This window comes from Oncorhynchus gorbuscha, linkage group LG06 (assembly GCF_021184085.1).
Source record: "Oncorhynchus gorbuscha isolate QuinsamMale2020 ecotype Even-year linkage group LG06, OgorEven_v1.0, whole genome shotgun sequence".
NCBI classification, from domain to species: Eukaryota; Metazoa; Chordata; class Actinopteri; order Salmoniformes; family Salmonidae; genus Oncorhynchus; species Oncorhynchus gorbuscha.
In genome coordinates this window covers 48,588,182-48,612,309 of record NC_060178.1, presented here as the reverse complement: position 1 = coordinate 48,612,309, position 24,128 = coordinate 48,588,182, and the positions used below count along the sequence as shown (strand labels likewise).

At 44.5% G+C, this 24,128-nt stretch overlaps 1 protein-coding gene across 5 annotated transcripts in view; it reads right to left on the bottom strand.

Moving 5' to 3' along the window:
- Positions 1 to 6,147: 6,147 nt before the first annotated feature.
- Positions 6,148 to 24,128, bottom strand: part of LOC124038042 (N(G),N(G)-dimethylarginine dimethylaminohydrolase 1-like) — a 127,688-nt gene continuing 109,707 nt past the window's right edge. For 4 of the 5 annotated variants that reach the window (XM_046353422.1, XM_046353420.1, XM_046353423.1 and 1 more), the window contains 2 exons: positions 12,358 to 12,501; positions 6,148 to 7,503 (listed from right to left, as the gene is read on the bottom strand). In XM_046353422.1, coding sequence (XP_046209378.1) covers positions 7,387 to 7,503; positions 12,358 to 12,501 — 261 coding nt within the window. In that variant the 3' untranslated portion in view covers positions 6,148 to 7,386. The remainder of the gene's footprint in view (positions 7,504 to 12,357; positions 12,502 to 24,128) is intronic. The other variant, XM_046353421.1, reaches the window with a different exon arrangement.

Sequence of the window (24,128 nt, the reverse complement as noted above, 5' to 3'; positions counted from 1 at the left end):
GGAGTGTGCACTGAGCAACTGGAGGGTGCCTTCTCGGACATCTTCAACCTGTCCCAGGCTGTAGTCCCCACTTGGTTCAAGAAGACCAGCGTCATCCCGGGGCCCAGGAACACCAAGGTGACATGCCCAAATGTCTATCGCTCCGTCACATTCACCCCTATCATCATGAACTGCTTTGAGTGGCTGATCGTGGAGCACATCAAGGCCAGCATGCCAAGCACACTGGAAAGACTCCAATTTTCCTACCACTCCAACAGATACACGGAAGATGGCATTTCCATCGCTATTCACACAGTGCTAACACATCTGGACAAGAGGAACACCTATGTGAGAATGCTGTTCATTGACTACCGTTCAGCATACAACACTATTGTTCCTTCCAAGCACAACACCAAGCTCAGAGCCCTGAATCTGCAATTGGATTCTGGACATCCTGACTGGCGGACCACAGGCTGTGAGGATGGTCAAAAACACTTCCTCCACACCGACTCTTACCACAGGCCCCCCCCAGGGGTGTGCCCTCAGTCCTCTGCTGTACACCTTGTTCACCATCGACAGCGTGGTTTGAAAGTTCAAATCCCCGAGCTGACAAGGTACAAATCTGTCGTTCTGCCCCTGAACAGGCAGTTAACCGACTGTTCCTAGGCCGTCATTGAAAATAAGAATTTGTTCTTAACTGACTTGCCTTGTTAAATAAAGGTAAAACAGAAACTCACTCACTCAGAGAGTACCCCCTTTCTGATACTTGTGTAGATATTGTACTATAAATGGTGCCTGCCTTTATACTTATACTTTATACTTAAGACTGTACTTGATTGAAGTTGCATTGTCGAGAAGGAACCTGCAGGTAATGTCTACCTTGTACATACGACTAATAACTATTTCAAGGTTGAGGCCTTAACCTCTAACCTTCTCAGCTCAACCCTAGCTGTAACCTTAACTTCTTGTCCAGTAACTCTAGACAACCCTAATGAACAACAGATTATTTAGCTCTATCCCCCACTACTTTGCAGAAAGGTAGGCCTCACTTGAAGCCTGACGTGGAGTTAATGTGCTATTGAGTGACATCGGCAGAACGGTTATTAACAGTTTCTCTTAAGATTAGCCTTTTCACCTTTAGGTTACTGTGTACTGAGTGGAATCGCAGAGGTACAGGCCAGATGTAAAATCCCAAAATGTAATTTTTAAAATACTTTTTTTGTAAAGTTTGTGGCTTTCAGTTTGCAGAAAAGGTTCAACTTGAATGTTACCACTATGTCAGTGTTTAACATGTGTGCAAATGCTTAAACTAAGTTTTGAATCTAGACTAGAAACCAAATTCAGGTATAGGACCGTTTAACAGACGCTCCCGATGAGCCTACACCTGACCATGTGAACTTCACTCTTCACAGTGAACACTTGGTCACATAGAGAACAACGACTTTTCCATAGAAAAGTATTACCTACAGCCCTCATATAACCATGCCTCATCCGTGGACTGCAATTGAGCAAGCTAACCGTCCTGCCACACAACCCATCCTGACTTTATAGGGACGCCTTGTGTTGAGGTTCTGTTTACTGTGGCAACAGGAAATTGCTTAATTCATCCTCAACATGGTGCGTCATTCTTTCCCTGCAGTCAAACAAAAACACAATCTTCCATCCTCGATAGTACGATCGATTCTTAAAGGTCACGAACAGTCAGTCATGTTTTTTGGTACATGTGATGAAACCAGATCAAAGTAAAAATTAACAAAGAATGAAAAATGACTGTTGCTTTGACATTGATGAAGTTTGATCGTAAAGTTACTGGTCCCCCTCCAAAATGTCACAAACTTGGGAGTCAGGAGGAGGCATTATTAAGGGGATGTCACCCTAACTCTAATTGTAATACACTGATGAAGGCCTTGAGGCCGATACATAAAGCTTAATAAAGAGCAGTGATACTAGCAAGAGCAGTCTGCGGTTTTCTTTCCCTTTTTTTCTCTCTCAACTTATTCAATTGTTACCATGCGTCTACAATGCGTTGGACTAGTAACAGGAAGGTTGCAAGTTCAAACCCCCGAGCTGACAAGGTACAAATCTGTTGTTCTGCCCCTGAACAGGCAGTTAACCCACTGTTCCTAGGCTGTCATTGAAAATAAGAATTTGTTCTTAACTGACTTGCCTAGTTATATAACGGTTTAAAAAAAAAAAAAAAAAACGTTTACTCTTCATCTCTGGCAAAGATACTTATGTCTTCCCCTTCATCTGTGTTTGACTAGCTTGGTCTTCAGCAAGCCCGGAACAAAAGGGTGAGGAAGGGCAGTTGTCAATACATCAGTCAGTGATACTGTGAACCGTATCACAAGAGATGCCAAACGGGGGATCATTGATGCAATTTCAATGTTTGAGTTGCTTTGTGTATCACCAAATTTTACTTGATGATTTTACTGCAACACTGCATCCACTTTTCTTGCCATAAGTGTTTCAAAGAGCTGTCAGTCAAAGCGAGCTCATTCATGGATATGAGATCACCGACCACTCAGCCTGTCTTTTCAAACTTACTGGTCGTTAGCCACGTTAGCCACATTTCAATCCCCCCCCAAAAATATTAGTCACTCAAAAGGCTATTTTACATGGCAATCAGAAGGACTGTTTTGGGACCCTTTTTAATGTATAGACATGACACTGCCTGCCTGTCTTAGTTTTTTACTTTTTACCAATTTACCCATTGCAGCTGTATCACCAACTTTTTGTCTTGAGATTTCTCAGGTGCAATCTGTTCCTCTCTGCTATAGGCTGTGGACATTGGTAGCAATCTGTATGTAAACTTCCCTTCACTGAATGTTTCCCAGTCTCCTGTCTGACAACAGAGAAGGCCATTGGGGAAGAGCTTGTTAACGGGCCTCCAAGCTGTCATTGGAGGCAATAGGTTGCGTCTGAAATGGCACACTATTCCCAATAAAGTGCATTACTTTAGACCAAAATAGTGCACATTATAGGGTGCCATTTCAGATGCAACCTATTGCCTCCAATGAGTGCTTTGAGGCCTGTTAACGAGCTCTTTCCCAATGGCCTTATCTCCAACCAGTAAGATTTCCGGCTCTCACAGACCTGTTAATTTTTCTTTAAGAAGCCCTCCTATTCTCCACTCATTACTTGTATTAACTGCACCTGTTTGAACTCGTTACCTGTATAAAAGACACCTGTCCACACGCAATCAAACAGACTCCAACCTCTCCACAATGGCCAAGACCAGAGAGCTGTGTAAGGAAGGACATCAGGGATAAAATTGTAGACCTGCACAAGGCTGGGATGGGCTACAGGACAATAGGCAAGCAGCTTGGTGAGAAGGCAACAACTGTTGGCGCAATTATTAGAAAATGGAAGAAGTTCAAGATGACGGTCAATCACCCTCGGTCTGGGGCTCCATGCAAGATCTCACCTCGTGGGGCATCAATGATCACGAGGAAGGTGAGGAATCAGCCCAGAACTACACGGCAGGACCTGGTCAATGACCTGAAGAGAGCTGGGACCACAGTCTCAAAGAAAACCATTAGTAACACACTACGCCGTCATGGATTAAAATCCTACAGCGCACGCAACGTCCCCCTGCTCAAGCCAGCGCATGTCCAGGCCCGTCTGAAGTTTGCCAATGACCATCTGGATGATCCAGAGGAGGAATTGGTGAAGGTCATGTGGTCTGATGAGACAAAAATATAGCTTTTTGGTCTAAAGTCGACTCGCCGTGTTTGGAGGAAGAAGAAGGATGAGTACAACCCCAAGAACACCATCCCAACTGTGAAGCATCATTCTTTGGGGATGCTTTTCTGCAAAGGGGACAGGACGACTGCACCGTATTGAGGGGAGGATGGATGGGGCCATGTATCGCGATATCTTGGCCAACAACCTCCTTCCCTCAGTAAGAGCATTGAAGATGGGTCGTGGCTGGGTCTTCCAGCATGACAACGACCCGAAACTAAGGAGTGGCTCCGTAAGAAGCATCTAGAGGTCCTGGAGTGGCCTAGCCAGTCTCCAGACCTGAACCCAATAGAAAATCTTTGGAGGGTGCTGAAAGTCAGTATTGCCCAGCGATAGCCCCGAAACCTGAAGGATCTGGAGAAGGTCTGTAAGGAGGAGTGGGCCAAAATCCCTGCTGTAGTGTGTGAAAACCTGGTCCAGAACTACAGGAAACGTATGATCTCTGTAATTGCAAAAAAAGGTTTCTGTACCAAGTTTAGCTTTTTCTGATGTATCAAATACTTAAGTCATGCAATAAGATGCAAATGAATTACTTAAAAATCATACAAAATTATTTTCTGTTTTTTTGTTTTAGATTCCGTCTCTCACAGTTGAAGTGTACCTGCGATAAAAAATGACAGACCTCCTCATGCTTTGTAAGTAGGGAAAACCTGCAGTGTATCAAATACTTGTTTTCCCCACTGTAGATGGCTACCAAGGTCGAATGCAATGTAAATACGCCGAGGATCAGATGTGGATGGTGGAGTGTCATTCACTCCCAAGTGTGTATTATCATCTCTCCAGCTGGAGGGACAGTTGGCGATAAGTCCTATTGGTTTTCTCAGAGCTCACATTACCCAGCATGCTCTTAAACAGCGAGAGCATGGCAAGAAAATGAGTACCAGTAGTAGAGAATTTGGAAGTAACTGCCAAAATAAAGGAAAACCCAACATTGTGTCTTAATAGGGGGGTTTGGCCACCACGAGCTGTCAGAACAGCTTCAACGCTCCTTGGCATAGATGCTACAAGTGTCTGGAACTCTATTGGAGGGATGTGACACCATTCTTCCATGAGTTATTCCATAATTTGGTGTTTTATTGATGGTGGTGGAAAACGCTGTCTCAGACCCAGCTCCAGAAGTGTTCAATTGGGTTCAGAGCTGGTGACTGAGACACACACATACACTTTAAACCCCCTTTGCTCTTTTGAGAACCCTCTTTCAAAGTCAGAGCTTTTCTTCTACCCATGGTTGCCAAAATAATGGGCATCTGGGCATTTTAATCCATGACCCTAATCATGATGGGATGTTAACTGCTTAATTAACTCATGAACCACACCTGTATAGAAGCACCTGCTTTCAAAAATAGAAATGCAACAATTTCAAAGATTTTACTGAGTTACAGTTAATATAAGGAAATCAGTAAATAAATTAATTAGGCCCTAATCAATGGATTTCATATGACTGGGAATACAGATATGCATTTGTTGGTCACAGATACCTGGAAAAAAGTAGGGGCGTGGATCAGAAAACCAGTCAGACCCTGGTGAGGACGACGAGCACGCAGATGAGCTTCCCTGAGACGATTTCTGACAGCATGCAGAAATTCTTCAGTTGTGCGAATCCACAGTTTCATCAGCTGTCCGGGTGCCTGGTCTCAGACATTTCAACAGGTGAAGAAGACGGATGTGGAGGTCCTTGGCTGGTGTGGTTACACATGGTCTGCAGTTGTGTGGCCGTTTGGACGTACTGCCAAATTCTCGAAAACAATGTTGGAGGCGGATTATGGTAGAGAAATGAACATTCAATTCTCTGGCAACAGCATGGTGGACATTCCTGCAGTCAGCATGCCAATTGCACGTTCCCTCAAAACGTGATACATATGTGGCATTGTGTTGTATGACAAAACTCCACATTTTAGAGTGGCCTTTTATTTATTTTTTTATCTTTATTTAATTAGGCAAGTTAGTTAAGAACAAATTCTTATTTGCAATTACGGCCTACCAAAAGGCCTCCTGCAGCGATGGGGGTTGGGATAAATGTAATAAAAATGTCATGTAATAAAACTATAGGACAAAACACACATCACGACAAGAGAGACAACACAACACTACATAAAGAGAGACCTAAGACGACAACATAGCATGGCAGCAACACATGACAACACAGCATGGTAGCAACACCACATGACAACAACATGGTAGCAACCCACAGTTTAATAAACACAAGGTGCACCTGTGTAATGATCATGCTGTTTAATCTTCTCGATACACCACACCTGTCAGGTGGATGAATTCTCTTGGCAAAGGAGAAATGCTCACTAACAGGGATATGAACAAATTTGTGGGTATGGAACATTTATGAGACATTTTATTTCAGCTCATGAAACATGGGACCAACACTTAACGTGTTGTGTTTTTATATTTGTGTTCAGTATACTTTGTATCCCTCATTTAAGTGTTTATTTTTGTCAGTTACCCGTAGAATACAGGAGTCAATACAGGGACAACAAAGGGCTTTAAAACATCAAATAAACCCCTATAATGGCTTCTTGACTCGACTATACAGCAGTAGTTATTAAGCCACTTAAGATGGAGGCACACAGCAAATTGAGACATGTTATAAGTATGTATAGTGTAACGAGAAATTACAAGTATTGATCATTACAAACATGTCATACACGGCAGGGAAGTAGTGCTCAGTCCTTTATAAAGTGGGCACAGCTTAGGTTAAGACAGGGTAGTAAGGAAAATGAACATCCTATGACTGTTTTTAAAAGGCTTGTTTTTTAATGACAATTGCATGTGCATTTTGTAATTTGTTTCCTACCCTGGCTTTAGACGTCAGAAATCACAGTTTAATAAGAGGAATTGACCCTATGTACAGCTGAATGGAATAACTAGCACCATCATCACAGCTAGGGATCAATCAACATCCCTGTTCAATAATCATATACATTTCTTTTTGAATCAACAATAATGTAGTAAGAGCACTCAGGTCTCCATGGCAGAGAGAGGAACCGCTCATTATGCCAATTTCCAGATTATACAGATAACTGGGTGTATTTCATACATTTTCACCCCTCAATAAGAACTTGTACTTGTTATATGGCAAGACTTTGAATCATGATGAATTGAATCCTAAATTAAATACGGAGAGCGCAATCAGCAGATGATTGTAAATGTATCTTGGCGGATTTGCTTTTTTATTTATTCATCATAAACTGGCTCCTGCAACTATGCATACGGCATGATACCGTAACATTATAGATCCTCCACCATCCTTTTGGCCTCTCCAGTGTTCTATTGTCCGTGGTTGTTTTAAAGGGTTGTAAACATTGACCAGTAAGCACAGGGAATGATTGACACATGAGCACTTTCAAAGGGGGGTAGCCTGGATAACATTCTGTTATCGAGGGGTAACACAGCAGAAACAGACTTGTTTCGGGTAAGGGGGCAGCAGTGGGCTGACCCTGCCCTGAGAGCAGACCTGGTTTCAAATACTATTCAGAATCATGTTAAATACATTGTCTGCTTGATTAAGCTTGCCTGGCTTAATAATTGCCAAATAGTATAGTTCCAAAATTGCAAACCACGGGGTTTGGCACAACAAAGTATGTGAAAGATTTCAAGTATAGTATTTGAACCCAGGTCTGCCTAAGAGACCCCTAACGGAGCATGCTCAGATCAGACTTTGGGCTTCTTGTTGATGAGAACGGAGCAACAGGTGAGGGCTCCGTCCACCTTGACCTTCTCCATGTTCGACACGGGGATCAACATGTGGTCCTTCAGCTTCTCAAACACCTAGGGAAGAGAGTGAGAGAGGGAATATGTCTGTCTTCACCTTCCGTAACATTGTTTACAGGCATTGTTCATTTTTACAATGATTTGGAAGCACTTACGAGGGATGCAAAATCTAAGAATGACCATTTTAGGTATAGCGAGTTCTCAGTCTTCTGAAGATAGAAAAACGAAGTGAGAAATATTACAGCATCTCCAGAAACCCTCAATGCAATGTGTCACCCTGTGGAGCCCCTCCAGAAGAAAACCACTGTTTTCCTAAGACACTTCCAAGCCAGAATATATATATATATTTTTTTCTCTCTCTCCCTCTCTCCATGGGAAACACATGTTAACATTGCCAAAGCAACAACCAAAAACAACAACTTAGAAATAATTAAAAGGTCACCACCATTTTTTAACTATTTTCATTTCTACATTTTGTAGAAAAAAAATGTAAAGTAAAAGAAGTTCTAAACGATGACCTCATCAAAAGTTTAAACATTTTAAAAACAGTGATTTGCGAACACTATGAGATTTGCGGTGACATGGGAGCTAGAAAATGCCCTCCCTCTGGCTAGAAACTCATTGCAGGGTTTAAAAATCACTTTTTTTTACCCTGTGATGTCACACAGAAGCATTTCTTAGGACCTTTCTTATCTTTTTAACCACAGATCATAGAATCATACTGTTTTCATACATGTAGACCCTGGTTTGGTGCTGGAGACAATGAATATGAGGTTGACTGGCAGAATTGCCCTTTAAGAGTAAACATTACACACTAAAGTACAAATTAAAAAAAAGTTTTTTTTAAACCCTTCTGTCATACTAAAGGCCTGGGCTTGCAGTACCGTAAGAGCAACAAGCAACCCACCCAAATCTGACCTATCAGATCCTCCAGCCATGAATCAACAGGTCTTACTCTGGCCTTCCTACAACCAATTCATAGAACAGGGATAAACCCCATCAACCATTGGTGGGGGATTACGAGGTCAGGGGGGGGGCGATGCACTTTATCCAAACTCCTCTCCGCCTAACTCTTTTTTTTCTTCTTCTTCTTCTTCTTTCACTCAATGGTTTCTGTTTTTATGGCAGTGAGTCTGTTCTTTCCAGCTGGGTTGTTATTACTGTGGTTGAAATTTATACAAGGGGTAGGAGAACTTCACTGTGGGGGCTGGCTGAGACCTTTTGTCTAGTCGACTTCGATCTCTCTTCTCAGCCCCCCCCCCCCTCTTTATGTAACGCTACTAAAAATAGCCGGAGACAGAATTTTATTGTTTAATGTTCATACTGTTAGAAAGCGGAGCGGCTTTGCAGGCAGTGAGCGGGTTCGGTCTGATTGGGTTGACGAATCTCTCTCTCATTCTCTTCCTCCCTCTCTCTCTCTATCTGAAGGGGGGGGGTCTGTCTGTCTAGATTACTGTTATATAGATGTGTTGAGTTCAATCAGGCTGAGAGGGCGCACAGCTTGTTTTTGTATCTCTCAGATCGGCTCTTCCAGAGTGGTGGTTGCGAGAGATTACATGGAACTGTGTCTGACAGTCTGACACACAGAAATGTATCCCTGTGTTCCAACACCCCTGATGATTGTGATTCCAACACCTCTACATTTAATGACTCTTCATCCCACAGATGGTGCGCAGAGAGGCAGAAAGCGCCCCAAGCTTCGATCCAGGACCCATATGAATACACTCTACAGTGGCCTGATCCAGGACCTGTATGAATACACTCTACAGTGGCCTGATCCAGGACCCATATGAATACACTCTACAGTGGCCTGATCCAGGACCTGTATGAATACCTGGCCTGATCCAGGACCCATATGAATACACTCTACAGTGGCCTGATCCAGGACCTGTATGAATACACTCTACAGTGGCCTGATCCAGGACCTGTATGAATACACTCTGGCCTGATCCAGGACCTGGTGGCCTGATCCAGGACCTGTATGAATACACAGGTGGCCTGATCCAGGACCTGTATAAATACACTCTACAGTGGCCTGATCCAGGACCTGTATGAATACACTCTACAGTGGCCTGATCCAGGACCCATATGAATACACTCTACAGTGGCCTGATCCAGGACCTGTATGAATACACTCTACAGTGGCCTGATCCAGGACCTGTATGAATACACTCTACAGTGGCCTGATCCAGGACCTGTATGAATACACTCTACAGTGGCCTGATCCAGGACCCATATGAATACACTCTACAGTGGCCTGATCCAGGACCTGTATGAATACACTCTACAGTGGCCTGATCCAGGACCTGTATGAATACACTCTACAGTGGCCTGATCCAGGACCTGTATGAATACACTCTACAGTGGCCTGATCCAGGACACAGACGCAGACACTCTGGTTTTATGTTTCGGGTTGAATTCCCCTTTAGCCAATCCTCAAGGCACATATTATATTAAGCCGGACAACAGTTCCAAATCCTACGAGACGTATTTAAATAAATGCTTTGTACTAAAAATAAAATGTTCAAGTTCGGGTTTTAACCGCAGAGAACATTTGAGGTCTTAGGGCTGTCTGTGCAGATTGCAGGGTGTTGGTTGTCATAGTGACACAGGAAAGCGCAGCGACAATGAGGAGTCTAAATGACATGGCTCATCCTCAGCCGTCTCTAACAGCTACAGAGACAATAACGTCAACAGTCATTCACTGCTCCCATACGAGCTGACATCCAAGGGTCACGACAAAGTGCAGGGATATTTACGACAAACATGTGCATACAAGATGACAAATATACAATAGTCAGTGGCTAATAACTGGGGGAGCACAGAGATTGGCATGTGTGTGCTAGTGCACAGTGTGTGTGTGTGCTAGTGCACAGTGTGTGTGTGCTAGTGCACAGTGTGTGTGTGCTAGTGCACAGTGTGTGTGTGCTAGTGCACAGTGTGTGTGTGCTAGTGCATAGTGTGTGTGTGCTAGTGCACAGTGTGTGTGTGCTAGTGCACAGTGTGTGTGTGCTAGTGCATAGTGTGTGTGTGCTAGTGCACAGTGTGTGTGTGCTAGTGCACAGTGCTAGTGCACAGTGTGTGTGTGCTAGTGCATAGTGTGTGTGTGCTAGTGCACAGTGTGTGTGTGCTACTAGTGCATAGTGTGTGTGTGCTAGTGCACAGTGTGTGTGTGCTAGTGCATAGTGTGTGTGTGCTAGTGCACAGTGTGTGTGTGTGCTAGTGCACAGTGTGTGTGTGTGCTGCACAGTGTGTGTGTGCTGCAGTGCATAGTGTGTGTGTGTGTGCTAGTGCACAGTGTGTGTGTGCTAGTGCATGTGTGTGTGCTAGTGCACAGTGTGTGTGTGCTAGTGCACTAGTGCACAGTGTGTGTGTGCTAGTGCACAGTGTGTGTGTGCTAGTGCACAGTGTGTGTGTGTGCTAGTGCACAGTGTGTGTGTGCTAGTGCACAGTGTGTGTGTGCTAGTGCAGTGTGTGTGTGCTAGTGCACAGTGTGTGTGTGCTAGTGCACAGTGTGTGTGTGCTAGTGCTAGTGCACAGTGTGTGTGTGCTAGTGCACAGTGTGTGTGTGCTGTGCACAGTGTGTGTGTGTGTGTGTGTGTGTGTGCTAGTGCACTAGTGTGTGTGTGTGCTAGTGCACAGTGTGTGTGTGCACAGTGTGTGTGTGCTAGTGCACAGTGTGTGTGTGCTAGTGCACAGTGTGTGTGTGCTAGTGCACAGTGTGTGTGTGTGCTAGTGCACAGTGTGTGTGTGTGCTAGTGCACAGTGTGTGTGTGTGTGCATAGTGTGTGTGTGCTAGTGCACAGTGTGTGTGTGTGCAGTGCACAGTGTGTGTGTGCTAGTGTGTGTGTGTGTGCTAGTGCAGTGTGTGTGTGTGCTAGTGCACAGTGTGTGTGTGTGTGCTAGTGCACAGTGTGTGTGTGCTAGTGCACAGTGTGTGTGTGTGCTAGTGCACAGTGTGTGTGTGTGTGTGTGCTAGTGCACAGTGTGTGTGTGTGCTAGTGCACAGTGTGTGTGTGTGCTAGTGCACAGTGTGTGTGTGTGCTAGTGCACAGTGTGTGTGTGTGCTGTGCTAGTGCACAGTGTGTGTGTGCTAGTGCACAGTGTGTGTGTGTGTGTGCTAGTGCACAGTGTGTGTGTGTGTGTGTGCTAGTGCACAGTGTGTGTGTGTGCTAGTGCACAGTGTGTGTGTGTGCTAGTGCACAGTGTGTGTGTGTGCTAGTGCACAGTGTGTGTGTGCGTGTGTGCTAGTGCACAGTGTGTGTGTGTGCTAGTGCACAGTGTGTGTGTGTGCTAGTGCACAGTGTGTGTGTGTGCTAGTGCACAGTGTGTGTGTGCTAGTGCACAGTGTGTGTGTGTGCTAGTGCACAGTGTGTGTGTGTGTGCTAGTGCACAGTGTGTGTGTGTGTGCACAGTGTGTGTGTGTGCTAGTGCACAGTGTGTGTGTGTGCTAGTGCACAGTGTGTGTGTGCTAGTGCACAGTGTGTGTGTGTGTGCTAGTGCACAGTGTGTGTGTGCTAGTGCACAGTGTGTGTGTGTGTGCTAGTGCACAGTGTGTGTGTGTGTGTGTGCTAGTGCACAGTGTGTGTGTGTGCTAGTGCACAGTGTGTGTGTGTGTAGTGCACAGTGCACAGTGTGTGTGTGCTAGTGCACAGTGTGTGTGTGTGTGCTAGTGCACAGTGTGTGTGTGCTAGTGCACAGTGTGTGTGTGTGTGCTAGTGCACAGTGTGTGTGTGCTAGTGCACAGTGTGTGTGCTAGTGCACAGTGTGTGTGTGTGCTAGTGCACAGTGTGTGTGTGTGCTAGTGCACAGTGTGTGTGTGTGTGTGCACAGTGTGTGTGTGCTAGTGCACAGTGTGTGTGTGTGCACAGTGTGTGTGTGTGCTAGTGCACAGCGTGTGTGTGTGCTCACTTTGGCACTCTCTGGGAACTCCTCTGGGGTGCAGTGTAGCAGTACATGGCCTTTGCTGGGGAGGTTCATGTAGATGGTGTTGGCTGCAATGTCATCAGGCACCGTCAGCTTGTTGTAGCGATGGTCACTCATCTGCTGCATGATCTACAGACACACAGGGAGACAGACAGATGTCTGGCTGTAAGCGGGGCACACAGAGCCACGGTGAGATTGGAGAGAAGCCCAGTCCAAATTCTCTCCTAAACCTCTTGGCCATAGCTCTCTGATGTTTCCAGATATGTAACGAATATGGTGGGAGCACTACCCTTACATTGCTTATATACCTTTCCAGGCAAACATTGAATGGTACGGTCGAAGGAGGAGGGGCAAGGATCATATTGTGGCTGGGCAAAAAGGAACCAGACCCTGCTGTTTTTGCCTGCTCCAGTCCTAACCTCCAAACCACTATCTGGGTGGCTGGGCCTTAATGGAGAACACAGACGGGCAGACAGACTGACTGACATTCTTTCATGGCAGATGTCATGTTATTTATGTAATCTGCTGGGTCGGGGCTTGGGGGAGAAGGAGCAGCACTAGTTCAAGCACTATGACCTGAATGCAGAGAAGAGCAGATGTGTGAGAGTGTGTGTGTGTCCAATGTTTGTGACCTGAACACCGGTGGATACCTTAGAGGAGGAAAAGTAAACATTGAAAAGGTATTGTCATCTCCTTCCCCTCTTCCCTGATTCCTTCCTCTCGCCCCTTTTGCTCTGCACCTCTTTTTTCATATCATGCAGAGAGAGAGTCTGAGCTGGTGTGTGTGTGTGTGTGTGTGTGTGTGTGTGTGTGTGTGTGTGTGTGTGTGTGTGTGTGTGTGTGTGTGTGTGTGTGTGTGTGTGTGTGTGTGTGTGTGTGTGTGTGTGTGTGTGTGTGTGTGTGTGTGTGTGTGTGTGTGTTTGAGGAGAATTTGGGTTAGAAGAGTGATTGTGGTGTTGATCCATGATGATAAATCTCAAACCCCTCACGATGCTCCATTTGTCTCTGTGGATCATGACGTGAACAATGGGCTTTGTGGTTTGGCCTGTTTACACATTCCCCTCTACCCTGGGGTTGGCCGGTGTGCGTGTGTGCGAGAAATGTGCATGTGTCTGGTATGTGTTTGTATCTCCCAGATCTGCTCTTCCAGAAGGGCGGTTGCCGGCTCCGCCCGGCCTGGCGGGGTGAGAAAATGACCATAAACACCTTGGCTTATGTATGGCGTGTTGCGTGACCGCAGCAGTCCTAAATGAAACACGGCCCATGTGCGTGACCGCGAGCGCTCTCTTCACACACAGGAGGATTAGCGGTCTGGTGTGAGAGACTGAGAAAGAGCGGTGAGAGACTGTATGACACTCACGCCACACAGATCACTATTTCCCTCAGTTGTATAATAGTTATCATTAATAATCATTTACTCTCCTCTCAAATCCAAGTCGGACATTGACGAGGGATCATTTTTGGACTTCAGGCAAGTCCTCAGTTTCTTTATCACATAATGACATCATTACATCACTCCATCGTGTGGATCAGAGGGCACAGAGTAGTAGCCAATGCCTGAGGAGATGTGGCATAACGGCATCTCATGACAGACGGGCTAGAAAACACGTGAGATCTGGTTCGGGTGCCGATAGAACATAATGGCAGACCACAGCTAGAGGAGAGGAGACATACTGAAAGGCAGTCTATAGGAAATGCTACACTAACAGGACGAGGACTGTCTGATGAACTGTCCAATTACTTTCTAATCTCAACTGACTGATGTTAAACCAGTACTCCCCATTTCAGTCCTCCTGGGCACAATTTTCCCTTCACTGAACTCTTCCCCATATACTGTAGGAATTGTTACTACCTCAGTCAAGCTTACAAACCCCCTTCAGATGAATGTCTTGCTCTCTAACGTAAGACAAAATGGGGCACAACAGAACTGGATCAGAACCAATGAACGATCTCTACAGTGAGCAGCGGCTCTCTCACAGTGACTGTGTACATTCCCCCGAAGTACTGTTTCATATGAAAAACTGCTGAATGTGTGACGGAATGTGCAGAGTCAGTCTTGCTCAACAAAATATTCACTGGGAGGTAACGGAATACCCCACGAGCAACAAACAGACACATAACAAAAACTACTGTCACTTTAATGAAGGGATATGGGATGCCATTCCTCTAAAGTCACCAGTACACAGAGTATTCTTGCAGCACACTTACAATATGTGGAATTTACACAGTTCACACAATTTTCCCTGACCCGTGTAGCCATTAAACTAAGTTGTTACAATGGCTCTTTTCAAAAAAACACTCACAAACCAGTTGCTATCCAATGGACCAGGGGAATGGTTATTAGACTGTAATGGCTACCTGTTGATGTCATTATTTGGGATTGGTCCTTGACACACATTTCTTCCCAGAGAACCGACTGTTATTGGCTTATGGTCCATGTTTATTCCTGTCCCTTTAGGCCAGCGTCTCTTCAAGAAGGTGAATGCAGGGGCACAAGTGGTGGCGTCTGTGTGAATGGGGGGGGGGGGGGGTCAGCTGCTGGGTAAATATTGGTGTCACGCCTTGGTCTTAGTATTTTGTGTTTTCTTTAATTATTTGGTCAGGCCAGGGTGTGACATGGGTTTATGTTGTTGTATTTCGTATTGGGGTTTTGGATTATTGGGATTGCAGCTGAGTAGGGGTGTTGTATGGGCTTGGCTGCCTGAGGCGGTTCTCAATCAGAGTCAGGTGATTCTCGTTGTCTCTGGTTGGGAACCGTATTTAGGTAGCCTGGTTTCGCTTTGTATTTCGTGGGGGATTGTTCCTGTCTCTGTGTAGTTTCACCAGATAGGCTGTAATTAGGTTTCACGTTCCGTTTGTTGTATTTTATAGTTATTTCATGTGTCACTTTGTTCATTAAAGTCATGAGTAACCACCACGCTGCATTTCGGTCCGACTCTCTTTTGACAAACGAAGAACGCCGTTACAATTGGACAGAACACACGCTGGGTTATCTTGATCCAGCCAGTTGGGTTGCGTGAATAACCCAACATGTTGTGTGGTTGGGATTACACAAACATGGGTTTTATTCACTTTCATGATGGGTTAACCCAGCAGCTGGGTCTTTTTAATGTAATCCTTAGGTTATTTTCAGGAGGCATGGCTTAATAGGGGTGTGGCTTTCAGATAGATATTTTTGGCCACCCGTAAGGGTAAATGTCATTCCTGTTCATCTGTTGTATTGTATCAAATGTTAAGATTGTACACTGCAATTTTGAATGTGCCTTAATTTGGAATATTTCATTATTATAAAATATTAATAATATTAACAATATTAATTGCATATTGTAATGAAGTGGTAAGTATCCCAACTTTGGGATTTGTATAGGGTCTTAAGAAACACACATTTCTGTAAGCCTCATAAAAGCTTTCAAACTATCAGTGTTCAGCCTTAACATGCGCTAACAATACAACATAACAGACTAACATAAATACATTTACTCTCACAGGTGGCCAAAAATAACAATTTGAAAGCCATGCCCCAAGTCTTCTGATCATGCCTCAATAACCCAGAATCAACAACTCAACAGTGCTCTTTTTAAAGAAAATAACCCAACTAATTGAAGCAATGCCTGGAACCCAGCATTTTGTAGTGTAAAGGGCTGGGTCTGGGTATAGGCCTGGGGTTGAGGCTGGGGTGTGGGATATAAGGCTGGTGTCTGGGGTATAGGCCTGGGGTTGAGGCTGGGGTGTGGGATATAAGGCTGGTGTCTGGGTATAGGCCTGGGGTTGAGGCTGGGGTGTGGGATATAAGGCTGGTGTCTGGGTATAGGCCTGGGGTTGAGGCTGGGGTGTGGGATATAAGGCTGGTGTCTGGGTATAGGCCTGGGGTTGAGGCTGGGGTGTGGGATATAAGGTTGGTGTCTGGGTATAGGCCTGGGGTTGAGGCTGGGGTGTGGGTATAGGGCTGGGGCAGAAAGCTGGGCCTGGGGTCAGTTATGGGCCAATCAGTGAGTCCTTTAAGCATAAGTCAACCTGGTTCACTGGAAAGGGAGAGTGTGCGTGAGAGAGCATTAGCACTTCAGTATAAGTAAGAGGGAGTATTTTGGGGAGATGACTTCACGGCTGAGGCTTGGCAGTGATAGCCACGATTGTTATGAGTATGATCAGATGATGGAATTCATCCGGTACACGTCCTCAACTTGGGAGGGCTAAACATAGTATGACTGCAGACTATGCAAGGCACACATACACACACACACACATGCATGCAAGGACACACAGATGCACACACACAAACACTGGCTGCCACATTTGGTGTGCCGTCAACTGTACTGTATCAGAACCATGACTCAGTATCAGACCAGACATGGTAACATGGCAATACAGTCATAGCCTGCTTTAGTAACAAAGTCATAGTTTGGTCTGTGAATAACATGCCAACCTTATACCACTACTTCACTACCCAAAATTAGGTGTGCGTTCACAAAAGCTCACCAAGGAAATCCAGCCAGCAGGCATGTAATAATATCTAATGATATTATCATTAGATTTGAGCTACATTCACAAAAACAACCCCTTTACGTGCATTACAGCTACATTCAAAACAACAGCAACCCATTTACATTCTTTACAATAGCATTCACAACAACCCCTTTTGCATTCATTATAGCAGCATTTCCCAACCCCAGTCCTTAAGTACCCCCAACAGCACACATTTTTGTTGCAGCCCCAGAAAAATTCACCCGATTCCACCAAAGATGGCCTATTATACTGACAAGACAGTCAAGTGACCGCTTCAACAATGGAAATACATGTCCTCAAAGGTGAAAGGCAGGCAGGCGGAGGTGAGATCAGGTGGGACCATTCTAGCAGATACGCGTGAACAGGCCATAGAGATAGAGGACTCATCTTTGTATCGGTGCCATTATAGTATCTGCGACAGCATGGGCAGCACCATTGAGGCAATCTCCATTTTAAAGTAGTCCATTTTTTTCCTCTTCATTGGCTGATTGCTCCCAACAGGAATCGCCACCCAGTTGACTACTTACATTTTTAAAAAACATTTTATTTAACTAGGCAAGTCCGTTAAGAACAAATTCACATTTTTACAATGACGGCCTTTCCCTGGCCAAATCCTCCTCTAACCTAACCCAGACGACGCTGGGCCAATTGTGCGCCGCCCTATGGGACTCCCGATTGCGGCCGGTTGTGATACAGCCCGGGATCAAACCTAGGTCTGTAGCGGGGGTGGGCAATTCCAGTCCTCGATAGGGCCTGATTGGTGTCACAGTTTTTCCCCAGCTAACACACCTGACTCTAATAATCACCTAATCAGGATCTTCAGTTTAGAATGCAATTTGATTAATCAGCTGTGTTTGCTAGGGATGGAGAAAAAGTGTGACACCAATCAGGCCCCCGAGGACTGGAGTTGCCCACCCCTGGTCTGTAGTGACGCCTCTAAGCACTGAGACGCAGTGCATTAGACCGCTGTGCCACCTGGTAGCCCAATGGTGTAAGATGGTGTAAGCACTCAATGGCAATGGCCACGCTAAAACGAGTTATATTCATGATGAGTTCTCTGTTTAGCTCTATGACAACAGAGTTCTCTGTTTAGCTCTATGACAACAGAGTTCTCTGTTTAGCTCTATGACAACAGAGTTCTCTGTTTAGCTCTATGACAACAGAGTTCTCTGTTTAGCTCTATGACAACAGAGTTCTCTGTTTAACTCTATGACAACAGAGTTCTCTGTTTAACTCTATGACAACAGAGTTCTCTGTTTAGCTCTATGACAACAGAGTTCTCTGTTTAGCTCTAAGACAACAGGCACAACTCCGATATAAAGTCCTTTTTTCAAAGTTGGCGAAATGTCATGTGTGTCCACTTATGTCAGTGCATTCATCACAACCGAACCATAACAAAACGTCTATTCGATCCAATAAGCCTCAAGCATCAAATTCAACACTCATTGACCTCAAATTCCTGACGTCGTTGGATAATTTGTGGAAAATTTTGGACTGAGTAAAACCTCTCACTTCGCCTCTTCCTCTCTGATTCAACTCATTGAGGGCTTGATGATCAGTTGACAAAGTTGGATCAGGTGTACCTTGTGATCTCAGCCGTTCATTAAAGTCCTTTATAACTACAGCTAATTGCTTGTTGGAGGAAGGGGGAGAGGTAATCAGGAATTACAATGCTGTGAGAAATTCTGTCATTAACTCATGCTAATGGCCCTTCTCTACAATAGCTAATGGAATCTTAATGGGGCTCCAGTGTGTGTCAACTAAAAGTGTGCTGTATTAGTTAGCTATCACTATTACAGAAGTAGGATCTTAATTTGAGCCAGTTTTATACAGCAGGAAGATAATCCTGCAGCAACAGACAATGTGAATTATAATTAATGTACATTTTTGTAGGGGTCAATATTTTTTATTCATTCATTTTTTGTTATTAGGGCAAATCAAATCGGAAATTACAAACTTGAGAAGCCTTTTAAAAACTCAAACACACTACAAGTTTGCATTTGCAGGAAAAATTCTCAGCAACAAAAGAGTGATCAAATTAAGATCCTGCACCGTATGTAATAATTCATTACCAGTGTAAATAACTAATACTTGGATATGTTTGCCTCAGTATGTTGAATGAGCTAAGGATAACACTGGAGAATAAATATATGTACATAAGTCCTTACACATCTCATTGATAATGATAATTGTATACCACAGGAAGAGTCGCTGATGCAATTGTAACAGCTAATGGGCCTCCACATGAACAAATAAGTACTTAGAGGGACATGGAATTTTGTCTGTCTGTCTGTGGTTGAAGTATGTAGAATCTCAACTTATTTAGTGTTTCCACACTTTGCATCCCTGGGCCAGTAGGGGGTGACGTCTCACTGAGAAGGCAGATGAGGAAGAACTCTACCACGGAGAAAGCCTGGCTGTCAACTTTCAGGTGTGTCTGTCCCAGGTGTGCAGGGCCAGAGTACTGAACGGGCTCGCAGGGCACATGCCCCGGGGCCCCTGACGTCCAGATAGCATATGATAGCAATGTGTAGAATTGCAGGAGATTTGCATTAAAACTGCAAAATGTTCTCTCAGCCTTATGGCTGAGCAAAAGCATGAAATGAGCTATAAAACAGCATTTTTCTTCTTCTTCCATGACAAAAAAAGTGTATAATTGCAGGAAATTTCCTTTTAAACTGCACCATTTTCTCTTACTTAACCTCACGACAAAACGTGTAGAATAGCATTATAAAACTGCACATTATTCTCTCTGCGCCATGGCAAAATGTGTAGAATAGCATTATAAAACTGCACATTATTCTCTCTGCGCCATGGCAAAATGTGTTGAAATGCAGTAGGTTTGCAGAATTCCCAAATAAAGAACAAGAAAGAAGGTTGGTGCCCCGGGGCCCCATGTGCTGCAGTCCGACCGAGCAGGTGTGTGTGCTCACTTGTCTCTGAGGTTTCAAAATGTATCACATTCTGTTTTCGTGTCTGTACTGTGTATTGACATAGAGTTGCGTGCCAGGCTCGTGACTCAACCCCCCCCGTCCCTACAGTCTGTGCATGCCAGTCTCCTGCTTTGATGAGTCTGTGACTCAACACCCCCCCCTCGTCCCTACAGTCTGTGATTTGGAGTGGTGTGTGCATGCCAGTCTCCTGCTTTGATGCTGGGGAATTCCCTGTGTCTGTTCCTCAAAAAAGAACAGGCAGAGATTTATTGCAACAGTCTCCATGAAAGGTAGCAATATGTCACTGTCAGTGTGTTTGTGTTTGCTCCACAACTTTTATGAAGAGGATCTGTATTCCCTACAGGGTGTGTGTGCATCCCTATAGTGGTTATTCAAGGACTATCATTAGATTAGCCCCATTGATTCAGAAGCCCTGTCTTTGGTAATGAGGTGGTGAGCGTTTTAAACATTTAAACAATAGTTGTATAATTGAGGTTCAGCTTTGTATAACATGGATTATGCTATAGATTAACTACGAACACACATTTATCAGCGGGAGATCACATTCACATGTGGTTTCTGCAGGCTTGTAGAAGTTGGAGTCAGAGGCAAGCATCAAACCGCAGAGAGAGGGGGACCTGTTTTCGTGTGAGGTGGGGGGGGTGAGTCAACACGTGTGATGACCTGTCTTGCGTGTTACGCAGCGCTGTGAATGCCTGACCGAGGGGCAAGGATAGCGGGGAGGGAGGGAGGAGGGAGCACTGGGCTGTACAGTTACAGTATATTGAGACAGAGCCAAAAATGAAAAGAGAAAAGAAGAAATAGTGTCAATGTAAAATAAACACTCTTTAAACTTGATAGGTTTTTCATGACTACAATCCCAATCAGAGTTAAAGTTGGGAATACTTGGGAAAAGGCAATGACAACCCTGCAAATCCCCAAAGATCCAAACATTCCTCGCATAGGTCCAACTCGGGTCCTTCCAAAGTAATGTAACAGTTAATGGGGATCCACATGAACAAATAAGTACTTAGACGGACATAGAATTCTGTCTGTCAGTCTATCTGTGGTTGAAGTATGTAGAAGTGGTTTTGCACAAACGGGTCTTGTTGCGCCGTGATCCAGACCAGATTCGTCATTTCCGGTCACAACTTGCAGACTTGTTTACGTGTTGCCGTGCGTTTTGTTGTCAACCTTACTTTGCTACCTGACAACTTTACGGTTTTTACTTTTTAATTACCGTTTATATTTTTAGTTTTCCCTCACTCAACTTTTTTTCCCCATTCAACTTTTTCCCTCCGAATGCTTTATCTGGACATGGTTTGTCAGGACCTCCAACAGCCGAAGCTAAGTAGTAACATTAACATGATGCCTTCTAATTGCAGTCGCTGTACTCATAATATACATGAGAACGATCACCTTACGGCGAGGATAGCTGTGCTGCAAGCCCAGCTTCAGACGCAATCGTTAGGCAAGGGTAATTTCAATGTAGGAAAGGATGAAACAGCGTCTGTGCCACCAGTAACTACAGATAGTAAAGTTAGTACAAATCCCCTCGCACGGTCCCCGCAGCCAGATAACTTTCTCATGGCTTCTGGAGGGAAATGCTGTAGGAATGCTCAACCGGTGTCGCTCATTCAGCCGACAGAAACTTTCAACCGGTAGCGAGGTCTCTACTCCTCCCATTACGGGGTCTGAGACGCCGAAGCTTCCCACCATTAGCTCTGACAAATTGAAAACTCTAGTCATTGGCAACTCCATTACCCGCAGTATTAGACTTCAAATGAATCATCCAGCGATCATACACTGTTTACCAGGGGGCAGGGCTACCGACGTTAAGGCAAATCTGAAGATGGTGCTGGCTAAAGCTAAAACTGGCGAGTGTAGAGAGTATAGAGATATTGTTATCCACGTCAGCACCAACTATGTTAGGATGAAACAGTCAGAGGTCACCAAGGGTAACATAGCTTCAGCGTGTAAATCAGCTAGAAAGATGTGTCGGCATCGAGTAATTGTCTCTGGCCCCCTCCCAGTTAGGGGGAGTGATGAGCTCTACAGCAGAGTCTCACAACTCAATCGCTGGTTGAAAACTGTTTTCTGCCCATCCCAAAAGATAGAATTTGTAGATAATTGGCCCTCTTTCTGGGACACACTCACAAACAGGACCAAGCCTGGCCTGCTGAGGAGTGACGGACTCCATCCTAGCTGGAGGGGTGCTCTCATCTTATCTACCAACATAGACAGGGCTCTAACTCCTCTAGCTCCACAATGAAATCGGGTACAGGCCAGGCAGCAGGCTGTTAGCCAGCCTGCCAGCTTAGTGGCGTCTGCCACTAGCACAGTCATTGTAGTCAGCTCAGCTATCCCCATTGAGACCGTGTCTGTGCCTCGACCTAGGTTAGGCAAAACTAAACATGGCGGTGTTCGCCTTAGCAATCTCACTAGAATAAAGACCTCCTCCATTCCTGCCATTATTGAAAGAGATCGTGATACCTCACATCTCAGAATAGGGCTACTTAATGTTAGATCCTTTACTTCAAAGGCAGTTATAGTCAATGAACTAATCACTGATCATAATCTTGATGTGATTGGCCTGACTGAAACATGGCTTAAGCGTTATGAATTTACTGTGTTAAATGAGGCCTTACCTCCTGGTTACACTAGTGACCATATCCCCCGTGCATCACACAAAGGCGGAGGTGTTGCTAACATTTATGATAGCAAATTTCAATTTACAAAAAAAAGAAGACGTTTTTATCTTTTGAGCTTCTAGTCATGAAATCTATGCAGCCTACTCAATCACTTTTTATAGCTACTGTTTACAGGCCCCCTTGGCCATATACAGCGTTCCTCACTGAGTTCCCTGAATTCCTATCAGACCTTGTAGTCATAACAGATCATATTCAAATTTTGGGTGATTTTAATATTCACAAGGAAAAGTCCACAGACCCACTCCAAAAGGCCTTCGGGGCCCTCATTTTGTCCAACATGTCTCTGGACCTACACATTGTCACAGTCATACTCTGGACCTAGTTTTGTCCCATGGAATAAATGTTGTGGATCTTAATGTTTTTCCTCATAATCCTGGACTATCGGACCACCATTTTATTACGTTGCAATCGCAACAAATAATCTGCTCAGACCCCAACCAAGGAGCATCAAAAGTCGTGCTATAAATTCTCAGACAACCCAAAGATCCCTTGATGCCCTTCCAGACTCCCTCTGCCTACCCACGGACGTCAGAGGACAAAAATCAGTTCACCACCTAACTGAGGAACTCAATTTAACCTTGCGCAATACCCTAGAAACCCTAAAAACTAAAAAACATTTGTCATAAGAAACTAGCTCCCTGGTATACAGAAAATACCTGAGCTCTGACGCAAGCTTCCAGAAAATTGGAATGGAAATGGCACCACACCAAACTGGAAGTCTTCCGACTAGCTTAGAAAGACAGTACTATGCAGTATCATCCTATTTTTCCAACTTAAATGAGGAAAATAAGAACAATCCAAAATGTATTTTTGATACTGTCGCAAAGCTAACTAAAAAGCAGCATTTCCCAAGAGAGGATGGCTTTCACTTCAGCAGTAATAAATTCATGAACTTCTTTGAGGAAAAGATCATGATTATTAGAAAGCAAATTATGGACTCTTCTTTAAATCTGCCTATTCCTCCAAAGCTCAGTTGTCCTGAGTCTGCACAATTCTGCCAGGACCTAGGATCAAGAGAGACACAAAAGTGTTTTAATACTATATCTCTTGACACAATGATTAAAATAATCATGGCCTCTAAACCTTCAAGCTGCATAGTGGACCCTATTCCAACTAAACTACTGAAAGAGCTGCTTCCTGTGCTTGGCCCTCCTATGTTGAACATAATAAACGGCTCTCTATCCACCGGATGTGTACCAAACTCACTAAAAGTGGCAGTAATAAAGCCTCTCTTGAAAAAGCCAAACCTTGACCCAGAAAATATGAAAAACTATCGGCCTATATCGAATCTTCCATTCCTCACTGCCTTCCTGAAGACAAACAATGTTTCAGTCTGGTTTTAGACCCCATCATAGCACTGAGACTGCACTTGTGAGGATGGTAAATGACCTTTTAATGGCGTCAGACCGAGGCTCTGCATCTATCCTCGTGCTCCTAGACCTTAGTGCTGCTTTTGATACCATCGATCGCCACATTATTTTGGAGAGATTGGAAACCCAAATTGGTCTACACGGACAAGTTCTGGCCTGGTTTAGCTCTTATCTGTCGGAAAGATATCAGTTTGTCTCTGAATGGTTTGTCCTCTTACAAATCAACTGTAAATATCAGT